The sequence below is a fragment of the Fundulus heteroclitus genome, chromosome 18 (genome assembly GCF_011125445.2).
Source record: "Fundulus heteroclitus isolate FHET01 chromosome 18, MU-UCD_Fhet_4.1, whole genome shotgun sequence".
Lineage (NCBI taxonomy): Eukaryota > Metazoa > Chordata > Actinopteri > Cyprinodontiformes > Fundulidae > Fundulus > Fundulus heteroclitus.
The window spans coordinates 28700889-28721126 of record NC_046378.1 but is presented as its reverse complement, the minus strand read 5'-3'; the positions used below and the strand labels follow the sequence as shown (position 1 = coordinate 28721126).

At 41.6% G+C, this 20238-nt stretch overlaps 1 protein-coding gene across 2 annotated transcripts in view; it reads right to left on the bottom strand.

Moving 5' to 3' along the window:
- The window catches only part of nxn (nucleoredoxin), an 88852-nt gene that overhangs the window by 3869 nt on the left and 64745 nt on the right, over positions 1 to 20238 (bottom strand). For both annotated transcript variants that reach the window (XM_036149572.1, XM_036149573.1), the window contains exons 3-7: positions 15268 to 15401; positions 13139 to 13239; positions 12895 to 13001; positions 11487 to 11666; positions 8912 to 9036 (exon numbers count right to left, since the gene is read on the bottom strand). In XM_036149572.1, coding sequence (XP_036005465.1) covers positions 8912 to 9036; positions 11487 to 11666; positions 12895 to 13001; positions 13139 to 13239; positions 15268 to 15401 — 647 coding nt within the window. The remainder of the gene's footprint in view (positions 1 to 8911; positions 9037 to 11486; positions 11667 to 12894; positions 13002 to 13138; positions 13240 to 15267; positions 15402 to 20238) is intronic.

Genomic DNA, 20238 nt, shown 5'->3' with positions numbered 1-20238 from the left:
TAGTGAATATTCAAATTCTTCTGCAGTTATGTCTAAAGCAGGGGCCACCAACACTTTTTTTTTTTTTTTTTTTAAACAGAGCTGCTTCATTAGTACTGTGTCTTAGAGGGTTAACAGTAGTGACTTTTGAACTAGATGAGTAAGAAAAATAAATTAATTCATGTTTTTGTTTTTAGATCGACATTTTAAATGTATAAAAATGTGTGGTTAGAAATAAAGAGCAACGAAACAACATTACAATTTAGATGCACCTGGCTGATGAGCTGTGCTATTTTTAGAACAGGCTGGTGGGAACCACATGTGGCCCATGGGGGCTACCTGAGGTGGGCAGCTTGTCGAGGACTAAGATCTCCGTACATGGGCCACGCACCTTACCCCTGTGCCACTGGTGTGCCTTTCAAGCAAGTTTAAGCCATTATTTATTAATTATTGAGATTGCAATAAAAGAAATAAAGAAGGGGAAAAAAAATGACAGCTTAAAGATTCAGTTTTAGTTGCAGCTGGAAGAACTTCCACATCTGCCTCCCTGCCTGCACAGAGATCCATTCATCAAGTGGAATATCTCCCAGTAAGGTCAAACAGTTCACTTCAATAAAAAAAAAAAAAACAGCTCTATAACAGCAGGCCTTGATCTTTCAGGTACAAGGCAGACATCTCCCACCATCAGTCTGAACACAGGCTCCTGTGGATCAAAGTGTTGCCTACCTGACAAATAGTTAAGCTACATTGTTGATCCAACAGAGAATGGATGTTTCCTCCTCCTCCTGACCTGATTTCCCCTCTCAGCTTAACTTGTTGGCTCAGAGGTAGACTCCGAGATAAAAAAGAAAAAAAAGAAATCGGTTTCATATGGAAAAGATTAAGTTCTGAAGTTACAAGACGAGGCCAGAAGGTGGCACTGCGACAAAGAGCGGCTCTTGTGAGAGAACCATTCCCTGTGAGGTTACAGCTAAGGTTACTGATTTATGTGGCATTCTGAGCTTATTATTGACTTTCTCTTTAGTGAGGCGACTTTAGATGCGTTTTCTGTTGTATTTAAGACGCATTTCCCCCCCTTACTCAAGCCCACAGCTCTCTGATGGTCTGTTATCAGAAGACCTTTAGCAATCCCAGCTAAACAGATCAAAGCAAGCAATCAGAGCAGAGACTTTCATTGTGTACCTTTGGCGTGCCGCTACCTAAAAAGGATAAGTATGCCAGGATAAAGCTGGTGACCTCTGCTTTTGTAAAACTAGAAACAGATGAGCTGCTGTGTGGTTTCTTCCTCTGAATGGAGCCCGTTTTATTGCACTGCGAGTCACCGAACGGTGACCATTTAATGCTCACAGATGGAAGCAGTCACTGAAGACAGGCATTGTTCCTGGTGAAATACTGCTATATCCTCCTGCTTCAAATAAAACCCCACTCCCTCTCAGGCTCTCTTACAGCCACATGAGGCATGGATGAGGGATCGCACAGGCAAGCAGCGCGGAGAAACCACAATCTGTCACTACGACCCCTCCAGCCTTTCCTACGCGAGAAGATCTAATCTCTACGTCAGCATTGGCCTCCATAGGAAGTCGTGCATCTTTCTTTTGTTTGGTTACCCTGCCTGTGTAAACTGCTCCTCCTGAGGCGCGGCCTTTCCAGAGACAACCCCCCCCCCCCACCCCGACCCTCCGCCCCCCTCACTGCCTGTTCTCTGCAGCTCAAACACTATATAAGAACAAAAAACAGAAAAAAGGCCTCACTGCTGCCCGGCATCGGGTGTTTACCGCTAAGAGACCACAGCAGGATTATTATGGCCTTTGATAAGTCTAACAAAAATCTCAGCTGAGGGTTAAAAAAACAAAAAACAAAAAAAAAACCTTCAACCATGTCCCCAGAGGATGGACAGCATCCTTTTTTTTTTTTTTAACAACACATTAATGTCCCAAGGGACAATATTTCTTAACACAATGGGCCATTCTTTATTTTACAACTTATAAATGACACATTAAAAGGCAAAATGTAATAACGCTGCACAACATCTGAAATTGGTATTACAATACCAGCGTGTGCAATACCGCAGCTGCAAAGGGCTGCCGCTGTACATTACGTCCGACTAAATAAAGTCGGACAAAAAGTGAGGAAATTTGAGCTCCGTTACGTCTTTGTTGTAACTACGCCACGGATCTTAAACTGTTGGAAAGCTACTTTGTCCCTTTTAATTTTGCCACATTTGTAAGGAAAATACATTTGTGGTTTGAGCAATAGCAATGAGTATATGTGTTATGTCCATTAAAAAAAATAAACTAGAAATGCTCTTTCTGGCCTCATTTATCCATCAGTAAGCCAGTTTAAATGTGTGTTTGAGATCCTTTGCTATTTGGTAACCCATTTATATCTAGCCTTCAACAATTTGTCGACAATCTAGCTGTTATCCTGAGGTGAATTTTGGAGGTAGTCTTCCGTCTTCAGAACTTAAAAATGAAGCATGGTTCACATCACACCTGAGGAACCTGCTCAGGAACAGTGAAGAGGTTACGTCAGTGGGGACCGGGGCTCTGTAATAGCAGGCCAGCCACGAGCTCATCACGGACATCAAGGCAGCTAAGAAACTACAAGGAGAAGCTAAAAAACATCTCCTCAGCTAACGACCCACCAGCAGTGTGGAATGCTTTGTGAAACATCACTGCCTACATGAGCCTGACTCCCCATCCCGAGCAGCATCCTCATCTGGTAGATGACCTTGACAGCTTGTACTGCAGAAAAGCAGCCAGTCACACTTCCCACCAACTTGGCCACAACTCGCTGACACAAATGCTCAAACAACCCTCGCCCCCTGAACCCTTATCTGGATTTAAGATCACTGAGGAAGATGTTAATGGACACTTTCAGTGTCAAAAGACCAGGAAAGCTCCATGACTGGACAATGTCTCCCTCTCTAAGATGCATTCTTGCACAAATCATTTCCGCACATACAAATGGTTTTTAAGAATTACTCACCTGTACACTGAGATCACACACTGTCTCTTTATCCTGCATTGTTTTTACATTTCAATTGTTGTACTGTTAAATCACTGCTGCACTTTACCCTGTAACTTTATCTTATCCTGTAATCTAAATTTCAAGCTGTATGCAAACAAAATTTCGTTCTGGATGCACTCTGTGCATACAAAATGACAATAAAGTTGTCTAAGTCTAAGTTTAAGTCATGCATGTGCACTTTCAATGAGCAATTGGCGTCCTCATCTTCACTGAGACCTTCAACAAGTCTCTGAAGCATGAGGTAATCTCATACAGACAAGGGACCATCGACCCAGTCCCAAAGAAACGCACCATCAACGGGTTAAATGACTAAATGTCTGTAGCCCTTGTCGGTGGTCACCACATCCTGAGTGACTGGTGTTGAAGCATCCGGAGGAGATCACAGACCTTCGTCCTGCACCACCTCGACCACCCAGGAACGTACGCCATGATCCTGTTAGAAGACTGCAGCTCGGCCTTCAACACAACAAACAGAAGCTCGTCTAGCTCACAGCGCCAGCCCCCACCTGTCAATGGATCACCAGCTTCCTGACTGACAAAAGAATGACCAGTAGATTTACCCGCTAAAGACAGTGGAGATGACGGTGGCCTTCCACCTCCGCCCCACTCTCTACCCTCACCATCACTGTTCCTAGGGAACCTCCCTTTCTTGGGACCTGAGACGGTCCTCACACAGAGACTGTTCAGAAGAAGGCTCAGCAGAGGCTGCACTTTCTGTGGCAATTCAAGAAGTACAACCGTCCACAAGAGCTGCTGGTTATCTTCTACACTTTCATTACTCAACCTGTTTTATGCACATCCATCATTGTTGGGTTTGACTCATCCACGAATAAGGACAGGCCCGTACTACAATGAACAATTGGGTCTGGGGCTGACCTTCCCTCCGTCTAGGACTTGTACAGGTCTATGGTAAGGAATAGGACAGCTAACATCTCAGCAGACCCCACACATCCTGCACACAGTCTGCTTAGACGTTTACTTTCAGATCAGCGCTACACAGCACCATTTACAACAACCAGCCACCACAGAGACGGTTTCTTCCCCAAGACTGTGTCTCTGATTAACTGTTAAAGCACCCAGATCGATGCCATGCTTATTTGCAGCAATCCAACCATATCTTCCTGTTTTGTAAAAACATCTATACATTTTCAAGAAAAATAAAAAAATAATTCTTTGTTGTATATTTGTACTGAAAAAAACTTCATTGAGAACAAAGCAGAAATGTAGTAAAATGACTTGTATGAGCCAACTTGGCCATTAAAGCGGATTCTAAATCTAAGGGACATTTAACCAAATATTAGTGTTTGCATTTATTTGAGAAAAATCAAGAGAAATCTAGGTAGAAATGTCTTGCTTTGATGAGATGCATTAAAGACTGGCTTAAATGCATCAATAAAAGGTTCAATGATCTTAAGTCATCAGTTTCCATGATAAGTGAATGTAAACTTATGTACTTCAAATGTCACTGCTGCCCACCTTACGGTTGCATAACATTTCCTCCACTTATTAAAATAAGAGTAACAGCACAGGGATCAAAAAGACCGTGGCGGTGCACACTCTCCACCTAACTGTTTAAAAAGGTATATTACAAAAGCCAAAGCCTTCAGCAATTCCTCAATTTACATTGTGATCATTTAAAAAAAGTTTTTCTTTTGGGTTTGATGACTGGTTTACTCACACAAGAGCAAACCCACAAAACTATCGACCACGATTACCTTAGACTAAAGTAATGAAGTGCGAGATTATAAATCAGGGCTCTAAGAGCAGGAGTGTGCCTTTCTTCATGTGGGTAAAATAGTCTGAATGGCCTCTTCTCGGAAGAACCGCCAGCCTGATGCCTTATTATTGAGACAGAATCCCAGCAGCTGGCTTGGCAACAAACCTGGTGACAACCGGGGCAAACCCAGGGCTGAGTGAAGGACTCTGGGCCCAAAGCCCGGAAGCTGCACTGAACCTTTGGAGCGAGGACTAATACCCGACTGTGAACCCAATCTGGAAAGCAAACCTGGTGATTTTATCACCGGTTAAACTTCAACCGGGAAAATAAACCCGCTCTACATGGACGCACGGCTCAGGCTGTGTGCCACGAGGGAATCAAACGCCAAAAACGTACAGAAGAGAAGCTCGTGAACCACTACAAGCTCCAGAGAAACAATGTTTCTTTGTTGTCTGTGGGCCAGCATTTTTATTCGACCTGACACAGACGATATGAGGAACGGTCTTTTCTAGTCAGAAAAAAATCCCATCGTGTTGTGTTGCTTTAAGGCACAGGAGCTGAGCAGGCAGGGTGACATGCAGCTGAAACCTGAGTCTGCTTTTTTAGTAACTGAGAAAAGTAAGCGCTGCTTCTCGACCAGCTGGCTGAGGAGAGCGACAACCAGGAGAAGGCAGAGAGAAGCAGGACTGAGGAGACTAAATTATAAGGTAATTAAGTAATTAAGTCTGCTGCGGCGAACTCCAGCGACTCCAGAAAGGTCAAGACATAACAACACGATAAAGAGGGAGTTCTGCCATCATGAAGGTTGATCTTGAGCAAGGAGTATGTGGGAGAAGAGCCGGGGCGTCTTCTAGGACCTGACCTGTAGGGGTGCTAATCTCCCCAGTGAGCAACAAACGGGGGCTTTTGACTAAAACAATCCAGAAACAATGGCTAATGTTGTTTTACATTATATTAAAAAGCTGAACTTTGCTCTACTTCACCATACATGAGGTATCCGAGTTATAAAATCATCAGTAGGTGAACAAATGTTAAGAAACTATAACAAAAGCGGGAAAAAATATGAAGCGTTGCATTAAATAGGTTAACTTTATTGCCTGTACCATAAATAATCACTCTCTCCTGTCAATAACTTGCTTACATGAAACATTATGAATATCCAACATGTGCAATGTTTACCACGGAGGTGTGGAGGGGAATCTCAGTTTTCCCCCCCATGCATTAAATTTAGTAAAACTAAGAACTGGCTCTGTTTTTTGCCACATAAATGAATAAACAATCATCACGCCCTGTGATGCATTATGTCTTTTTTGCTTTGATGAATACTTTTTGATATATTAGCGACATGCTCTAAAATATAAACGTGGATAGTTTTGTAATTTCCTGCATATTTCGGTTGGGTGATGTGGTAAATTTTTCTTCTAGATTCTCAAAGAAAACTTGACATTACTATCAGTCATGAAAAGCTGGACCGGTGCATCTTTAAACCATTCTAAAAATAAATTTTATACTGCAGTAAATGTGATTTTTATCTATATATGACAACAACTGACTGTTTAAAGTAACCAGGTAAGGAACTGTATCATAGTTTGAACAAAAACAAATATCTATTTATTGCAAATTTAGATTTTCCATAAACCGCCTGATGAGAACATGTGGTTGTTTAAAAAAAATAAATAAAAATAGCTTCTCTCTCAGTGTTAATTGCAAAGCCTCAGATGAAAATATAGTCCATTAAAAACAGTTCACCATTTTACTGTGACTTCAGGAAATACACACTCCAGTGTTTGTGTTTTTGTTAAACCAGCTTCAGTCATTCTTCTTGGCATACACTGACATTTCTTGAAAGCAACTCAAATTTCCCAGAAACTTTGTTTAACTGAGAAGAGCTCTTTCCCTCTGCACACCACACGGGTGACGGCGCAGCAGCAGCCAGCTTCCCACAAACAGAAAAACAGGCAGTCACTTTCAAAATAAAAATAAAAGCCGATTTCAAAAGTCAAACCTGAATATTAGGATTGCCGCAAAGAATTAAGACTGACGACAACCGGACCCGACTATTACAGTCATACCTTACAGGTTTATTTGGTGTAATTTTTTTATGTGATATCTAAACTATATATCGTAACTCTTAGGTTTGAAACAAGGCTGTCTCATAAAATAGTTTCCGAAGCACCCCTCAAAAATGACCTGAAACGGCCCCTGGAGGAGAGGATGCCTGGTTAACAGATTAACCGGTGAAACAACGTTTGCTGTGCAGCGCTCCAGGTCTCATCCTCACAAAGCGAGCGTTAAAGTGATGGTCACAGATACTCCAAATGACGCCATTTCAACAGAGACCCACAGCTCTGGATCTTTGCTGCTCAGAGCATAACTTTTTTTTTTAAACGTACATTTACTGGCCTAATACACATCATATAAAAACAAATATGTGGGATTATATTTTAGTATGTGAAGACTAATAACAGATTTGTTTGGTAATTATTATTTGGCACTAGAGACTGACTCTAATTTATACGCTTGGGAACAATTGAAATATTGTTGCTCCTATTGGCTACACAAACGAATACTTCTACTTTCTTGCTCATTAAAATCTTAGTAGAGTTTTAAACCAAACTGCGATTATAAATTCTTATTCATTCTTTTGTCCATCACATCCATCCAAAACACATATTTGCCTTATTCTTTAGTAAAAAAACAAAACAAAAAACATTCATGAGGCCAGCAGGACAAGCAATGTTTTACGTTTTTAAAGAATATTTTCAATTATTTCTATTGCCAAGAATAGCAACGAAGAAACCAAAACTCAAATGCCACAGATTAACCTAAACCTACCATCCCCACAGCAGCATCATGCTGCGGGGCGGAGCTGGTCAGATCTCATGGATGGAGGTAAATGCAGACCATAGAAGCACTTCAGACTGAGTGCAACATCTGAAACACACCAGGAGCTTCTAGATAAACGTCAAAAGTAAAGATTCACTGAAAATATGTTAAAGGCATACTATGCAACATTTTTCAGTTAATTAATGTGTTCCATACCATTTTGGATGATTAAATGAGTCATTTCAGGTCGAACAAAGGTTTTCTCGGCCGCCCTGGGGGTCTGTGGGGGAAATACCGCACTTGCAAGAGCAAGAGCTCACGGCCCGCACCCACAGAAGTCTTGCTTTACGGGGAGAACTCCATGTGTTTTTTCCCTGCCATTCACTATATGCACGCGCGAAAGCAACAACATAAACATGCAAGCATATCGAGTTTTATTTTTATTATTATTATTTTTTTTTTTTTTTTATGTTGGCGAGACGCTACCGCGGCAGCCGCGGCGAGGCGGCGGCGGCGGCCGCGGCTTGGCGAGGCGGTGGCGGTAGCGTCTCGCCAACATAAAAAAAAAAATAAAAAAAATAATAATAATAATAATAAAACGGACGAGGCGGCTGCGGCAGGGGCTGCGGCAGGGGCCGCGGCTTGGCGAGGCGGCGGCGGCGGCGGCGGCGGCAGCGGCCTCGCCAAGATAGCGCTGCGGGAAGCTTGATGTTCATACCTTCACTGTGTTAGTCATTGTTTGTACTGCCGTTTTTTCCACTTTTCGTTGCGTTCGCCTGTCTGCTAAGCTCAAAACAACCGCGCCTGGCTTGATGGAGAACCCAGAACAGCTGAGCATCTTTACGACAGTGCACTTTTACTTTCGCCCTCTGGGGGGAGCCTCGCTGGAAAATCAACCCCGGTTGCATAGTATACCTTTAAGAGGAAGCTGCATAACTGTTGTTCATGAAATCAAAAATATTAACTAAAAAGGGATGTAAACCCAAAATTCAATATTATGTTCATGAGGTGAAAAGAGCAATGAAAGACCATTTGTTAAAAGCAGAGCCAATTTGTTCATCCTTGAATGATGAAGTTCAAACCCGGCCCTGCTGCACCAGTTTCTTTTTTTTTAAAATCATTAAAACAAACTACATAAAAAGCTCTCTGATCTTAAAAATGATAAACGTGAATCTGAAATATGTCTAAGTTGGAAACAAAAGCAGGTTGCCATCACCTGCAGATTTCAGCATGACGACAAAAGCTTTTAAGTGTTTGTTTTGTAGTCAAAAGATTCACAAAGCTTTAAAAACAAGTCAGAAATGTTGGATGTCATTAAAAATCAAAGTTCAGCGTCCTGCTTGGTGCGTGTCGTCTCACCTCTCCAGCGACGAAGAACAACAGCGGCGTCTCCTCCTCCTTGGCTTTGTACTTGGCCATGAGCTTCTCCGCGATTGGCTGAATCAACTCCTTGGCTGGCTCCAGTTCACCTTCCTCCTCAGCATCTTAACAAGGGAAGGAAAAAAAAACCTTACAATCACAGCATGATGTTAGAAGTTTGAAGACAACTGCTTGAAGAGGGAATGAAAACACATCGCTCAGTGACAGCAGGGAAAACATGAGGAGCATAGATGACTGCGGCACAAGGGAGGAGATGAAAGAAAAGCTGCACAGACGCTCTTTGTCTTGTTTTAATAGTTTAGTTTGATCCGGAGAGACGCCGGTGGGCTCTCACATTCAGAGGGTCGTCGTTGTGCATCCATCCTATCTTTCCTGAGTTTTCTAAAGTCATCAAGTCTGGTTCCCATTCCACTTGATAATCAACTAAACAAATACGGCGACAGCATTACCAAAGGGCTACCTTTCGCTGTGATTACAGCTGCAGGGCGTGTCACGTATGTCCCTGCACAGCTACAGGCTGAAATGTCTGTCCAGGATCACATTTTGTATACTTTGTTCTCACGTGACCCCACATATCTGGGCACTCTGTTATTTACCGCCATGTTTGTGGGCAAAAATCGCTTCTGAAACGGCTGAGCTTATACATACTGTACATACACAACACTATACCGAGAGAAATATCAGTGTCATTAACTGTAGCACCAGCTAATAGCTAAGCTAATGTAGCTCGTATATAGCTCCATTTACACTGCCCTTGTTAAACCGATCCATGCCGAGCTCGATCCGAGCTTGGATCAGTTAACCAAGCCGAGCCTCGTTCTGACGACCGTTTACACGTCACGCTATCTCGGTTCCTTTGTTTCCTCGCCACCTAGTGACGATCTGCGGTACTGCTGTTCTCTTGGATTGAAGGAGGAAATCAAGCAAATAAAAATGGCGGCGCCCGTAACATTCAGGAAGTTATGTTTGGTTAAATTTCGCTGTTTGCGGAGAGTCAGGTGAAGACGGCAACTTTTGGTGAATTTACTTGATAGAGTCGGCTTTTGGGAAGTGGATAAGACAAACGAACGTCTAATAAGGATTCACAGACGCAGGAAACAACGACAGACGCTGAGGTTCATCACACTGCTGAGCAGAATCATCTCTGAAAACCGTGTGGCACGGTAAGGAAGCTAGTATTTTTATGAATGTCTGAAATGTCAGCTGGCTCTTTAGGCCCGTTTATACTACACTTTTTTTAACCGAGCCGAGACCAGTCCGAGCTCGGTAACTGAGATAACTCTTGTGTGTAAATGGTCAGCAGACTGAACCGGACCACGCTAAACATAACCGGACCGTGCTAAATGCAGACCAGTTCCTGAGCAGGTCTCGGCCTGTTTTTTTTTTTATTTTATTTTTTTTATCCCGGTTATATGATAACGAAGAGTGCATGAGCAGACCGCGTCATCCCCTTACAGTCAGCTGACTGTCCGCGGTTTTTCTGGCGTGTCTGGCTGCACGTCCCGATTCACACCCCATTAAGACAAATTTCAGACATTCATAATAATACTAGCTTCCTTACCATGCCACACTATTTCCAGAGATGATTCTGCTTAGCAGTGTGATGAACCTCAGCGTCTGTCGTTGTTTCCTGCGTCTGTAAATCCTTATTAGACGTTCGTTTGTCTTATCCACGTCCCAAAAGCCGACTCTGTCTAACCATAACTTCCTGAATGTTACGGGCGCCGCCATTCTGATTTGCTCGGTCCCGCCTTCAATCCCAGAGAGCGGTAGTAACGCAGATCGTCACTAGGAGGCGAGGAGCAACCAAGGAACCGGCATAGTGTGGTGTGTAAACGGTCGTCTCAGCTTGGTTAACTTATCCAAGCTCAGACTGGTCTCGGCTCGGTTTAACAAGGGTAAATGGGGCTTTAGTTATCTGAGAACCAGGCTACTGAAAAACCGGGGCGAGCCCCCACATGGAACTGGTCTGCATTTAGAGCGGTCCGGTTGTGTCTGGCTCGGTTCAGTTCAGTTTGCGTTCCATTTACACTCGATAGTCATCTCGATTACCGAGCTCGGACCGGTCTCGGCACGGTTAAAAAGGGGTGGTGTAAACGGGGTATATGCTAGCCAGGAGGGACATGAACGTGTATGTTATTCTAAATACTTTGCCAGTCATCGGAACCTTGTTATTCACACGATGAGTTCGGACTTCCTTTCCAAATCCGTTTAAAATGAAGGTCCTCCACTGTGTATGAACTCTTCGTGTTCATTAAGTAATTAAGATGTCATAGTAATATGTTAGAGGCAGTTTTTTTGTCCTCCACCTCATACGGGTCGATTCCGACAGCAGCGATTTCGTGGATGTATCGTCTTCTTGCACTTTGGTCAAGAGCATCAATATACTTTCGTTTTGTCTACCTGGAAGCCATGATGATCGTGGTTACGCAGCATTTCCTGGTGACCTAGCGACATGGACGTTTAGGGGCGTGGATCGCTTCCATTTCAGGCGTGTGGGAACTATGCATTCGTAAAAAAAAAAGGTGAAGAACCTTCATCATTTTCTGCTCACCCACAAACAGGACGAGGCAGGGCCCCTCGTGGAGCTGCACGGCGTTGGCCTCGCTGAGCTCTAGCACGGGTCGGGGGTGCCACGGGAAGAGCTGGCACTCCGGGTCATTTAGCACCTCCACGCGGCCCTGTCGAGTGATGACGTGACCGTCTGCGTCCAGCAGAATCAGCGTGGGAATACCTGGAGGGGTGGACAGATGAAAAGAGGTTGACATGAGAGGGAGACAAAGAGAGGAGGGGGGGGGGGGGGGGAAATGGGCAAGAGTGCGGGTCATTTCCGTCAATTATCGCTTTGTGATGCAGACGTTTCCCCTCTCCCACTGAGACTTTATTCGCTACGTGGAAATTTTTTGACCTCACTGTTCCCTTCCGCTTTAGTAGATTTTACTGGAAAAGACCTTTTCTTTAAACTCTCATCATAATTACCTTTTCCTTACTTTGCAAAAAAACCCTCTTATCAGAAACAGACACCATTAGGCCACAAACGGCGCATGAGTCAGTGAGTTGCACTCGGGGTTGGGACTGAGGTTTGCAGAAGTGGAGCCAATCGAGGACTGCAGGCATTTTAATCGCGTGGTGGGGGGGCTGTTGACTCGTCCTCTGGGCATTCCTAACATTCTTCGCAGGACAGAGTCGGAGCCAGCTCCAGCCTTAGCTCCAGCTCTCTTCATCCTCCGCGGCGCAGAGGAGGGAATCAGGGGGGAGGAGGAAGTGAAGGAGAGAAGCTTCAGCCAGAGAGACAGTTAACTCGATAGCCAGATAGCCACATTCCTAAGGCTTCAGGGCGAATCTGTGTCCGACGCAGCGAGCTTTCAGGTCCTGCATCAGGGGCGGTTATTATAAAGCGCCTTCTATCCGAGATAAGCTTCTTTGTCATTGTGCCCTTTTGGCAGCATTACAACAAAACTGAGTTGGTTCCCCGGCAGAGAAATACAAAGAAAATAACCAAATAAGTGAAAATAAATCATAAGTTAAACAATAATACAATAATAATAAAGCAGTCTAAGCCATTGATGAGTCTATTTACGTGGTATGGACTGTTATAAGCAAGTTGTAGGTGGCAAAAAGTGAACTTTTTCTAGTTCACTGCAAAAATAGAACTAAAAATAAGTAAAATCTTCTTGAAATTAGTTTATTTGTCCTTGATTTGAGCAGGTAAATAAGACTATATGCCAATGGAATAAGATTTTTCCACTTAAAATAAGAACAATTCATCTCCATTATCTTATTTCAAGTGCAGTCTACCTAATTATCTTATTTTAGGGGTAAAGATACTCATTCCATTGGCAGATAATCTTATTTACTGGCTCAAATCAAGGACAAATAGACTAACATTTAGAACATTTTACTTGTCTTTAGATCCGTTTTTGCATTGAATTCTTACTGTAAGATTTGCAAAATTTAAGTACCTTGGATTCCATAAAGTCTGTTGAGTCGAGATCTCCGAGCCTCGTCTGAATATGGAATGGCCAACCACGGCATCTCACTGAAATACTGCTTGAAGGACTCTTCTGACCTAAATGGTGGCCCGAAAAACAAAGAGCACTCAGAAAAATGTCCTTTTACCATTACAGGACCTCTTTCAGAAGGGAGATGCACAAATAAAAAATAAATAAAAATAAAATAAAACCATCCTTGGTGAGTGACGCTCACCTGTCGGCGCTGACGAAGATGATCTCAAACTTGTGACCCGACTCTTTGATGATCCGATAGGATTCCACCAGGACCCGGGTCAAACTGCGGCATGGCGGACACTAAAAAGAATAAAAGACACCAGGGTCTTAAATGGTACATTTTCGAATCACTGGAAACGAAGATGTGTTTATTTTTGATTTTGTTAAAGAACCTATTAAAAAGCAAACAATTTCATGTAAAATCTTCTAAAATCATGAGTGACATTTGAACAGTTGTATGATTATTTCCATAATCCCTTATGGAGTGTATCATATAGCAAACAATTTTTTTTATAGAGGAACATTTCTTTTTTTTTTTTTTGTTGAGCCACTTAAAGCTAAGCCCTAAATCAAGCAGGTTGTAAAAGTCCCTTAAACTCCTGGATCTTTAGAGACAGTCAAACACAAAAGCTGCTCTCAACAAGCCTCACATGTCTTCTTTTTGTCTGCATATCTCAATTTTACCGAATCAAAGGAAAGTGAACCGTACCAGGATGAACTACAGATTAGGACCACTTTAAAGGCTACAAGAAAGTCTGGCTCCTTTAAATAAAAAGCAATACTAATGTTTTTTCCGTGCTTTTTTTCCCCTAACGTAGTCCTACCAACCTGGAAAATACTGAAAGCGAATGTCATATTTTTCCATTTTTTACTCTGTGTGCAAAAAAAGAGTCAGAGACAGACAATGTTATACGCATTACGTTACTGGATGACTCTCCCACATGTTTATCACTAAATGCCTTTCCACAAACTGGTAATTATCTCCTGTTTTGTATCCAGCTGCTCTAAAACACAGACCGGCTGCTAATCCTGATGCATTACTGCAGATCAGGGACATGTTTGCTCTGCTGCGTGTGTTTGGAGATCCCAGTCCAACCAGGAGGGGGGGGGGGGGGGGGGGGGGGGGGGGGGGTGGTATGGCTGGCATCAGGATGACATAAGGGTGTCATGACCGCAGGAAGGAAAACAGACCAGCCTAAAAATCTCAGCCGTTCCCATGCTCAGTTTGTTCCTCGTCTGCACTCCCTCTTTTCTGAACGCAAGATTTAAAAAAAAAAAAACAACATTTATACACCAAACTATCCAGGAACTTATTCCTGTAGAAGTGAGACTGGTAAAAGGGAGCTCAACGAATGGATGGATTGATTCAAAGATAGAGGAATGGTCAAATGAAGAACATGAAGACAATTCAACACACATGGAGGTAGATGTACGACCAAACCAACGGCCGGATGGATGGATGCATAGATGGACAATAGATGGATGGATGGATGGATGGATGGATGGATGGATAAACAAAAGGCAGAAAGACAACAGGACATATGGAAAAGTGATGCAGTGATGAATAGATGGATGGATAAAATCTTGAGGGAATGAGCTAAGGAATACATTCTGGAAACCTTTTTAAAACTCTGTTATCTTTTTTGTAGTTAGCCTGGAAAATAGAAATTTAATTCCAGAAAGTGTTTAAATGTAATTATCTGATGCATATCAAATTACTTTATACTAAACGAAAGACAAAAAAAGTGCAACAGTGACACAAGAATGTTTTGTTGCAGTTTTTGCTAAAATAAAATAAAAAAATCTCGTTTTGAATAGAAAACTGCAGTGAAAATAAAAGTCCATACTGAGGTGCTGGCATCTCTTGTTTAATACAGTGTCTTTAATAACAGTTTTGCACAAGTGCCAAGCCTGAATGTGGTGTGAAATCACTGCTGTGATGGCTTTTTGTGACCAAGTTCTCTTCCAGTTTTTAATGTGTTCGGGATCGGAGCCAGCGCACTGGGGCGTCACGGTTCTGAGCGGCCCCCGTCTAAGGGCGCGGCTCCGGCAGCTGTTGTGCCGGGTATCTTTAGGAGACCAGCGCTGCGTCTCATCAGTGACAGATCATCAGCGAGTCGTGACCCTCGGCGCCTATCAGCAGCACAGAAAGACAAAAGCCTGCAGCCACACCGAGGTGTGGTGACAGATCCAGAAGTGGAGAGAGGAGTCACACTGATGGCACAATAGAGTCGCCTCGTCCTGGTCTAATCTGTTGTCTCTCTGCTGTTTTTAAGAGTTCAAGGGTCTGGAAAAAAAAAAAAAAGCGTCCTCTCCCTCCCAACTCACCCAGTGTGCTGAGAAATATACTCCCACGTAGTGTCCTTCCAGAGAGCTGCTGTCCGTTGTCTGCCTGTTGTTCCTGAGCAGGGGCCCCGCCACCACCTCTGCAAAGGGCTTCGGCCCCCAGGGGAACTCCAGGCCTGAGAGGAGGAGGGAGAGGGGGGGGGGGGGGGGGACACATGGAAAGAGATTACTGCTAAATCCACAGCTGAAGGCCTAAATGTGTAACAATAAGCAGGTGGGACCGAGATTAATGATTCATTATTTAAGAAGATGTTTGTCTAGAACACAAGCACCAAATGGAAGAACAACAAGTTTGGGAATCACTTCACAATAAAACCAGTTTAAAAATGTATTTTTCTACGTTTGGTTAAATATCAAACTCCAGTGCTGAAATTACTCAGGTGTCTTTTTGTGCAGATGCACAGACCGTCTTTTTATATATATATATATATATATATATATATATATATATATATATATATATATATATATATATATATATATATATATATATATATATATAGTTTTTTTTTTTTTACAAAGGTGGTGCTTCTGATTTAAACTCACTCTGATTCATTTCCAAGAACAATTTTTACTTTGGTTGAACAGAGTTGCCTGATTTCCTTTCTGTAGCACTAAATCTTTACATAAATTGGTATTGAAAGGAAACATTTATGCAAAAAACAAAACACAGAAGGTACATTGCATTGAAAGCCTATTTGGACCTTTAACCGTTTTAAGTATCATTGTTCACCTCAAAACATAAACATATACTATATGACAGCATGATATTAACAAACTCCCAATAATAACAATAATAATAATAATAATAATAATGAAAAACTCCATTCGACAATAAAATATATTACAGCAACATCATATTTGTAAAAAGTAAGAATTTAGATTTAATGGTTATTCATTCATTTTATAGTATGTTTATGTATGTTATATTACTGCGAGCCTGATAATCTTAAATAAGCAATTAAATCCTTATTTATATTTATCTCTTTGCAGCAGATTTCCTAAAGTGAGGTTGGCTTAATCTCTTAGGACAAGGCCGGATGGAAAGTCAAGCATCAGACGTTTATACCGATCAGTGAAGGCACCAGATACAAGCGCTGCCTGATAGCGATGAAAACAACAACACTCTTTGGTGTGGAAGTTGTTACAGAAGGAAAAAGATTAGAAGTTAGTCATTTTCTTTATCACTGATGTGTTCAAGTTGACATCGTTTCCTGTTAAAATAGCTTATTACTCCTTCCGTGCTTATTGTGACGTCATCTGTGGTGGCATGTTGAATTTTCCCCCAAAGTACGACTTTTAAAACAGCGAGAGGGGACTTACCCAGGTGAAAAAAGAAAAAAAGAAATAAGGACCAAAATACTTAGAGATAAGACTAAAACCTTCAACAGACAGAAAATTATGTTTACAGTTACTAATGCTAAACATAAAATTCACTATTATGAAATAATGAAGCTGTTTAAAATGTAATTTGTTGGTGGATGGCAATGTTTCAAATAAATAGTTGTGTCACAGCGGGCGTCTCGTCACACTAACTCAGGTCCTCATAAAAAGATGATTGTTCAGAGAAAGGCTTCCTGTGGATCATTCATAGCACCAGGAAGTAAACAGTTTAACCTATAGAGCTTTTTATTGACATATTTTAAATTGTCCATAGCTGAGAAAGAAAAGACAAATTGTGAATTTGAATTCTAAATTATAAAGACACCTCTACCCTTTACTGTATATGTAGATTTCCAGATGTGCAGACAGACAGATCTGTAAACAAGCCCTGTTCCATAGAAAAATACTATAAAACATTTTTATCATCTTATTAGAAGTTACAGTGTCAATCCATCCAGGGAATTGAAAAAAATATATTTTTAATGTTATTAATTGCAATACATTTAGACTGGTAAATATATATTAATTATAAGATTATATAAGAGATTTCTTTATTTCTACATTTGGCAGAGTTAAGTTTGAAGATACTGGCGGTAAAGTCCACCATCAGTGGACAGTGGACTGCAGAGTGGGAGCTATATTAGAGTTGAAAAGGAGAAACTACAAGATAAAGGTTAGGTTAAAAACATTTAGAGCCGTCGACGTCATCTCAAAATGATTACGGCGATAATACCTGAGGAGACAAGGCCTTTAGGATTGTGGTTGCTGTATTTGTTGACCAGTAGCAAAAAAGACCGAGGATTAGTCGCCAGGCAAATCGGCTGATCCCAGACGCCAGTCTGTGCATCGCAAACTATTTTGGGATATCAGCTTTTTGAAACGGGCACCTGGAACACGAGAAACGCTTTTAATGAACACCCAAAGCCAAGTCTCTCAAGTAAATCATTGCCGCCCGTAATTCTTCCCTCCTGCTCCCTTTCACACTTTTCATTTCCTTTTCAGCGTGTTCTCATTGTCCTGCTCCTTCTCTGGGAGATGCATTCGGTACAGCCGAATTAAAAAAAAAGGGGGGTTAATAATACAAAAAAAAAAAAGCTTGTATGGCTGATCATAATAGCCTCTTTATGCGAGCGTGGTAGTCTAGTGCTTCATTAGGCAGGAAGGACACGTCTGCGTGCTCTGGTGCTCCCTTTCATTGTTGTCCTGATTGTAAAAGTGCACTCCATCCTTACGCTGCAGGCTAGTTTGCGGCCACTCAAGTCAGGCCTTTCACTGAGAGTGAAAGGCGGAGAGGGTCGTGAATTTCTCTCCCACCCCTCCCAGTTTCAGTGTGCAGGAAAAAAAAAAAAAAAAAAACGTTTTATTGCCCTTTTTTTGCTTCAAACCCCAAAACAGTGACACATTTGGAACTAAATAAGTTGGCCAAATGCAGAAATAATGGAAAAGTATGATAATATTCAGAACATTTGAAAGTTTATACAACAAACGTTTTCTCTACAAAAATGGAGCCTGAGAAGGATTTAATAAATCATAGGCGTCCTCGTCTCGTTCCCCGTCCTGTAAAACATGCTTCCGTCCCCCCCCCCCCCTCCTCTCATCTCCGTCGACATGTTTTTCTTTTCAGACCAAACATGACACAAGGACAAGGCATTTTGAGAGATTTTGATTTCCACAGCCGCAGAGGACGGTCACGTTACAGGAGAGAAATGCAAACCCCTTCTTGCCAATTCTCCATCTCCACTTCAAAGTGCTTGAATTATAGGTTTTTCCTGACAAGTCACTGTGAAATGGACACACTATAATAATCACGGAGAACCATAATTATAGTCGTATCAACTCAATCGAGGAGCAAGAAGTTATAGCAAGAGGACGCCACACTCTGACCAGGAATGTGAGATAATGTGAGTAAAGTGGTCTAATTTGGTTTATTCTCCATTATTATTACTATTGTTATTATTATTAGCAATAGTTGTAATAATATGCATCATTAATAATAACTAATAAAGACAAAGCAACAACAACAATAGGTTTGTCAGTATTCAATTTGCAATTAATGAATAAAAAGGTTATAGAAAAGCTGTGCTTCAACCTTGACTTAGTCCACAGTCGAGCCTTTTTAAACGGTGGGGAAAGTCATTCTAATTCACTTTCCTCAGTTTGCTTTAATCACGGGCATTTGAAGAAATTCAGTAAAAAAGAAAAAGAAAGAAAGAAAGAAGGCACGCTAAAGTTATTAGAAAAGGAGACACAACATGCCAGAAAAGGTATTTTCAGGTCTTATGTCACCCCCGAGCTATGGCTGTGAAACCAGTGGGAACACAATTTTCATCACATTTTCCAGAATGCTAATTTCATCATTTTAAATTTTGCCATAACTCTGTTTAGCTCTTAAAAATCTTCAAAGCATTAAGCTACCAAGAAGGGATTCATGTTTCACATTTATGTTGCTCTGATTCACCTCATCTCCAAACCTCCTAGACTTCTGAGTAGTTGCCTTTACACCTTCTATTAAAAGTTACCTTTAACCTTTAACTTTCAGGTCTTTAAAAATCACCCTGAACCTCAAATGTTCGTTTTTTCTTTTCGTTTGTTACGACCGCCTACATCTGATTATGCTGAGAGAGAGTCGCCTGAATCACTCTTCCCCAGTAGCCTATTGTTTCAGGAAGAGTGTTGCAGAGCGTTTGTGAGCGAGGAAAATAAGGCGACCCACACGGAAATAGAAAACCCTAGATCTGTAGCAACTAAACCAAGACCCGTGACTCCTTTTTCCCCATTTGTTTTGGCATTAATGGGCCTTATTTTACACTACACTGACAGGAATTGGGGTTGAGAGCGGAGGGAAAGACATGCAGCAAAGGTCTACGGACCAGGACTCAACCGGGACGGACCGAGGACTCAGGATCATGTGCTCTACGCCTCCATCACACCTACCAGTGATCCTGAAACATTAGCCTCATTTAACCCACAGGGAACTGAGCCAATGTTGCTGTATTTTAACATATTTGAGTGTGACTTAATGTACCAGATAAAAAAAAAAAAGTTTAACAATATTGATGCTTAACATCCTTTTTTTCACAGCCCAACTTCAAGTTCTGATTTTACACTTTAAACCCCTTTATTAAAATCTTGGGCCAGAAAGAGAAGAGGAAGAATCTCATTACAATTTAAAAACAACAACCACAAACATGCTTCATGAAGCGTTTTCGAACTTGACATGGTAAAAACACAGTTGCTAATATATACACATGTGTTGGTAAAACTTAAATACAGTAAATTAATAAAATAATTCCTGTTAAATCTTTGTATTTATAGCCAGTGGCATTGCAAGCCGTTTGGGTGCCCTAAGAGAAAATGCCCCCCTCAAAAAAAGAACAATTATACATTTTGTGTTTCTTTTGATTTCCACAATCATTTCTGAATTTGAATGTTTTGAACACAGCTGCAATAAATAAGGGGAGAAGTATAAATTTTGGTAAAACACAAGACTGATTTTGCATCAACAACGAACTGTTTACGGAAACTACTGTGGTATCAGTTTATCTTAGATTTCTTTTATTTAATTCTTAA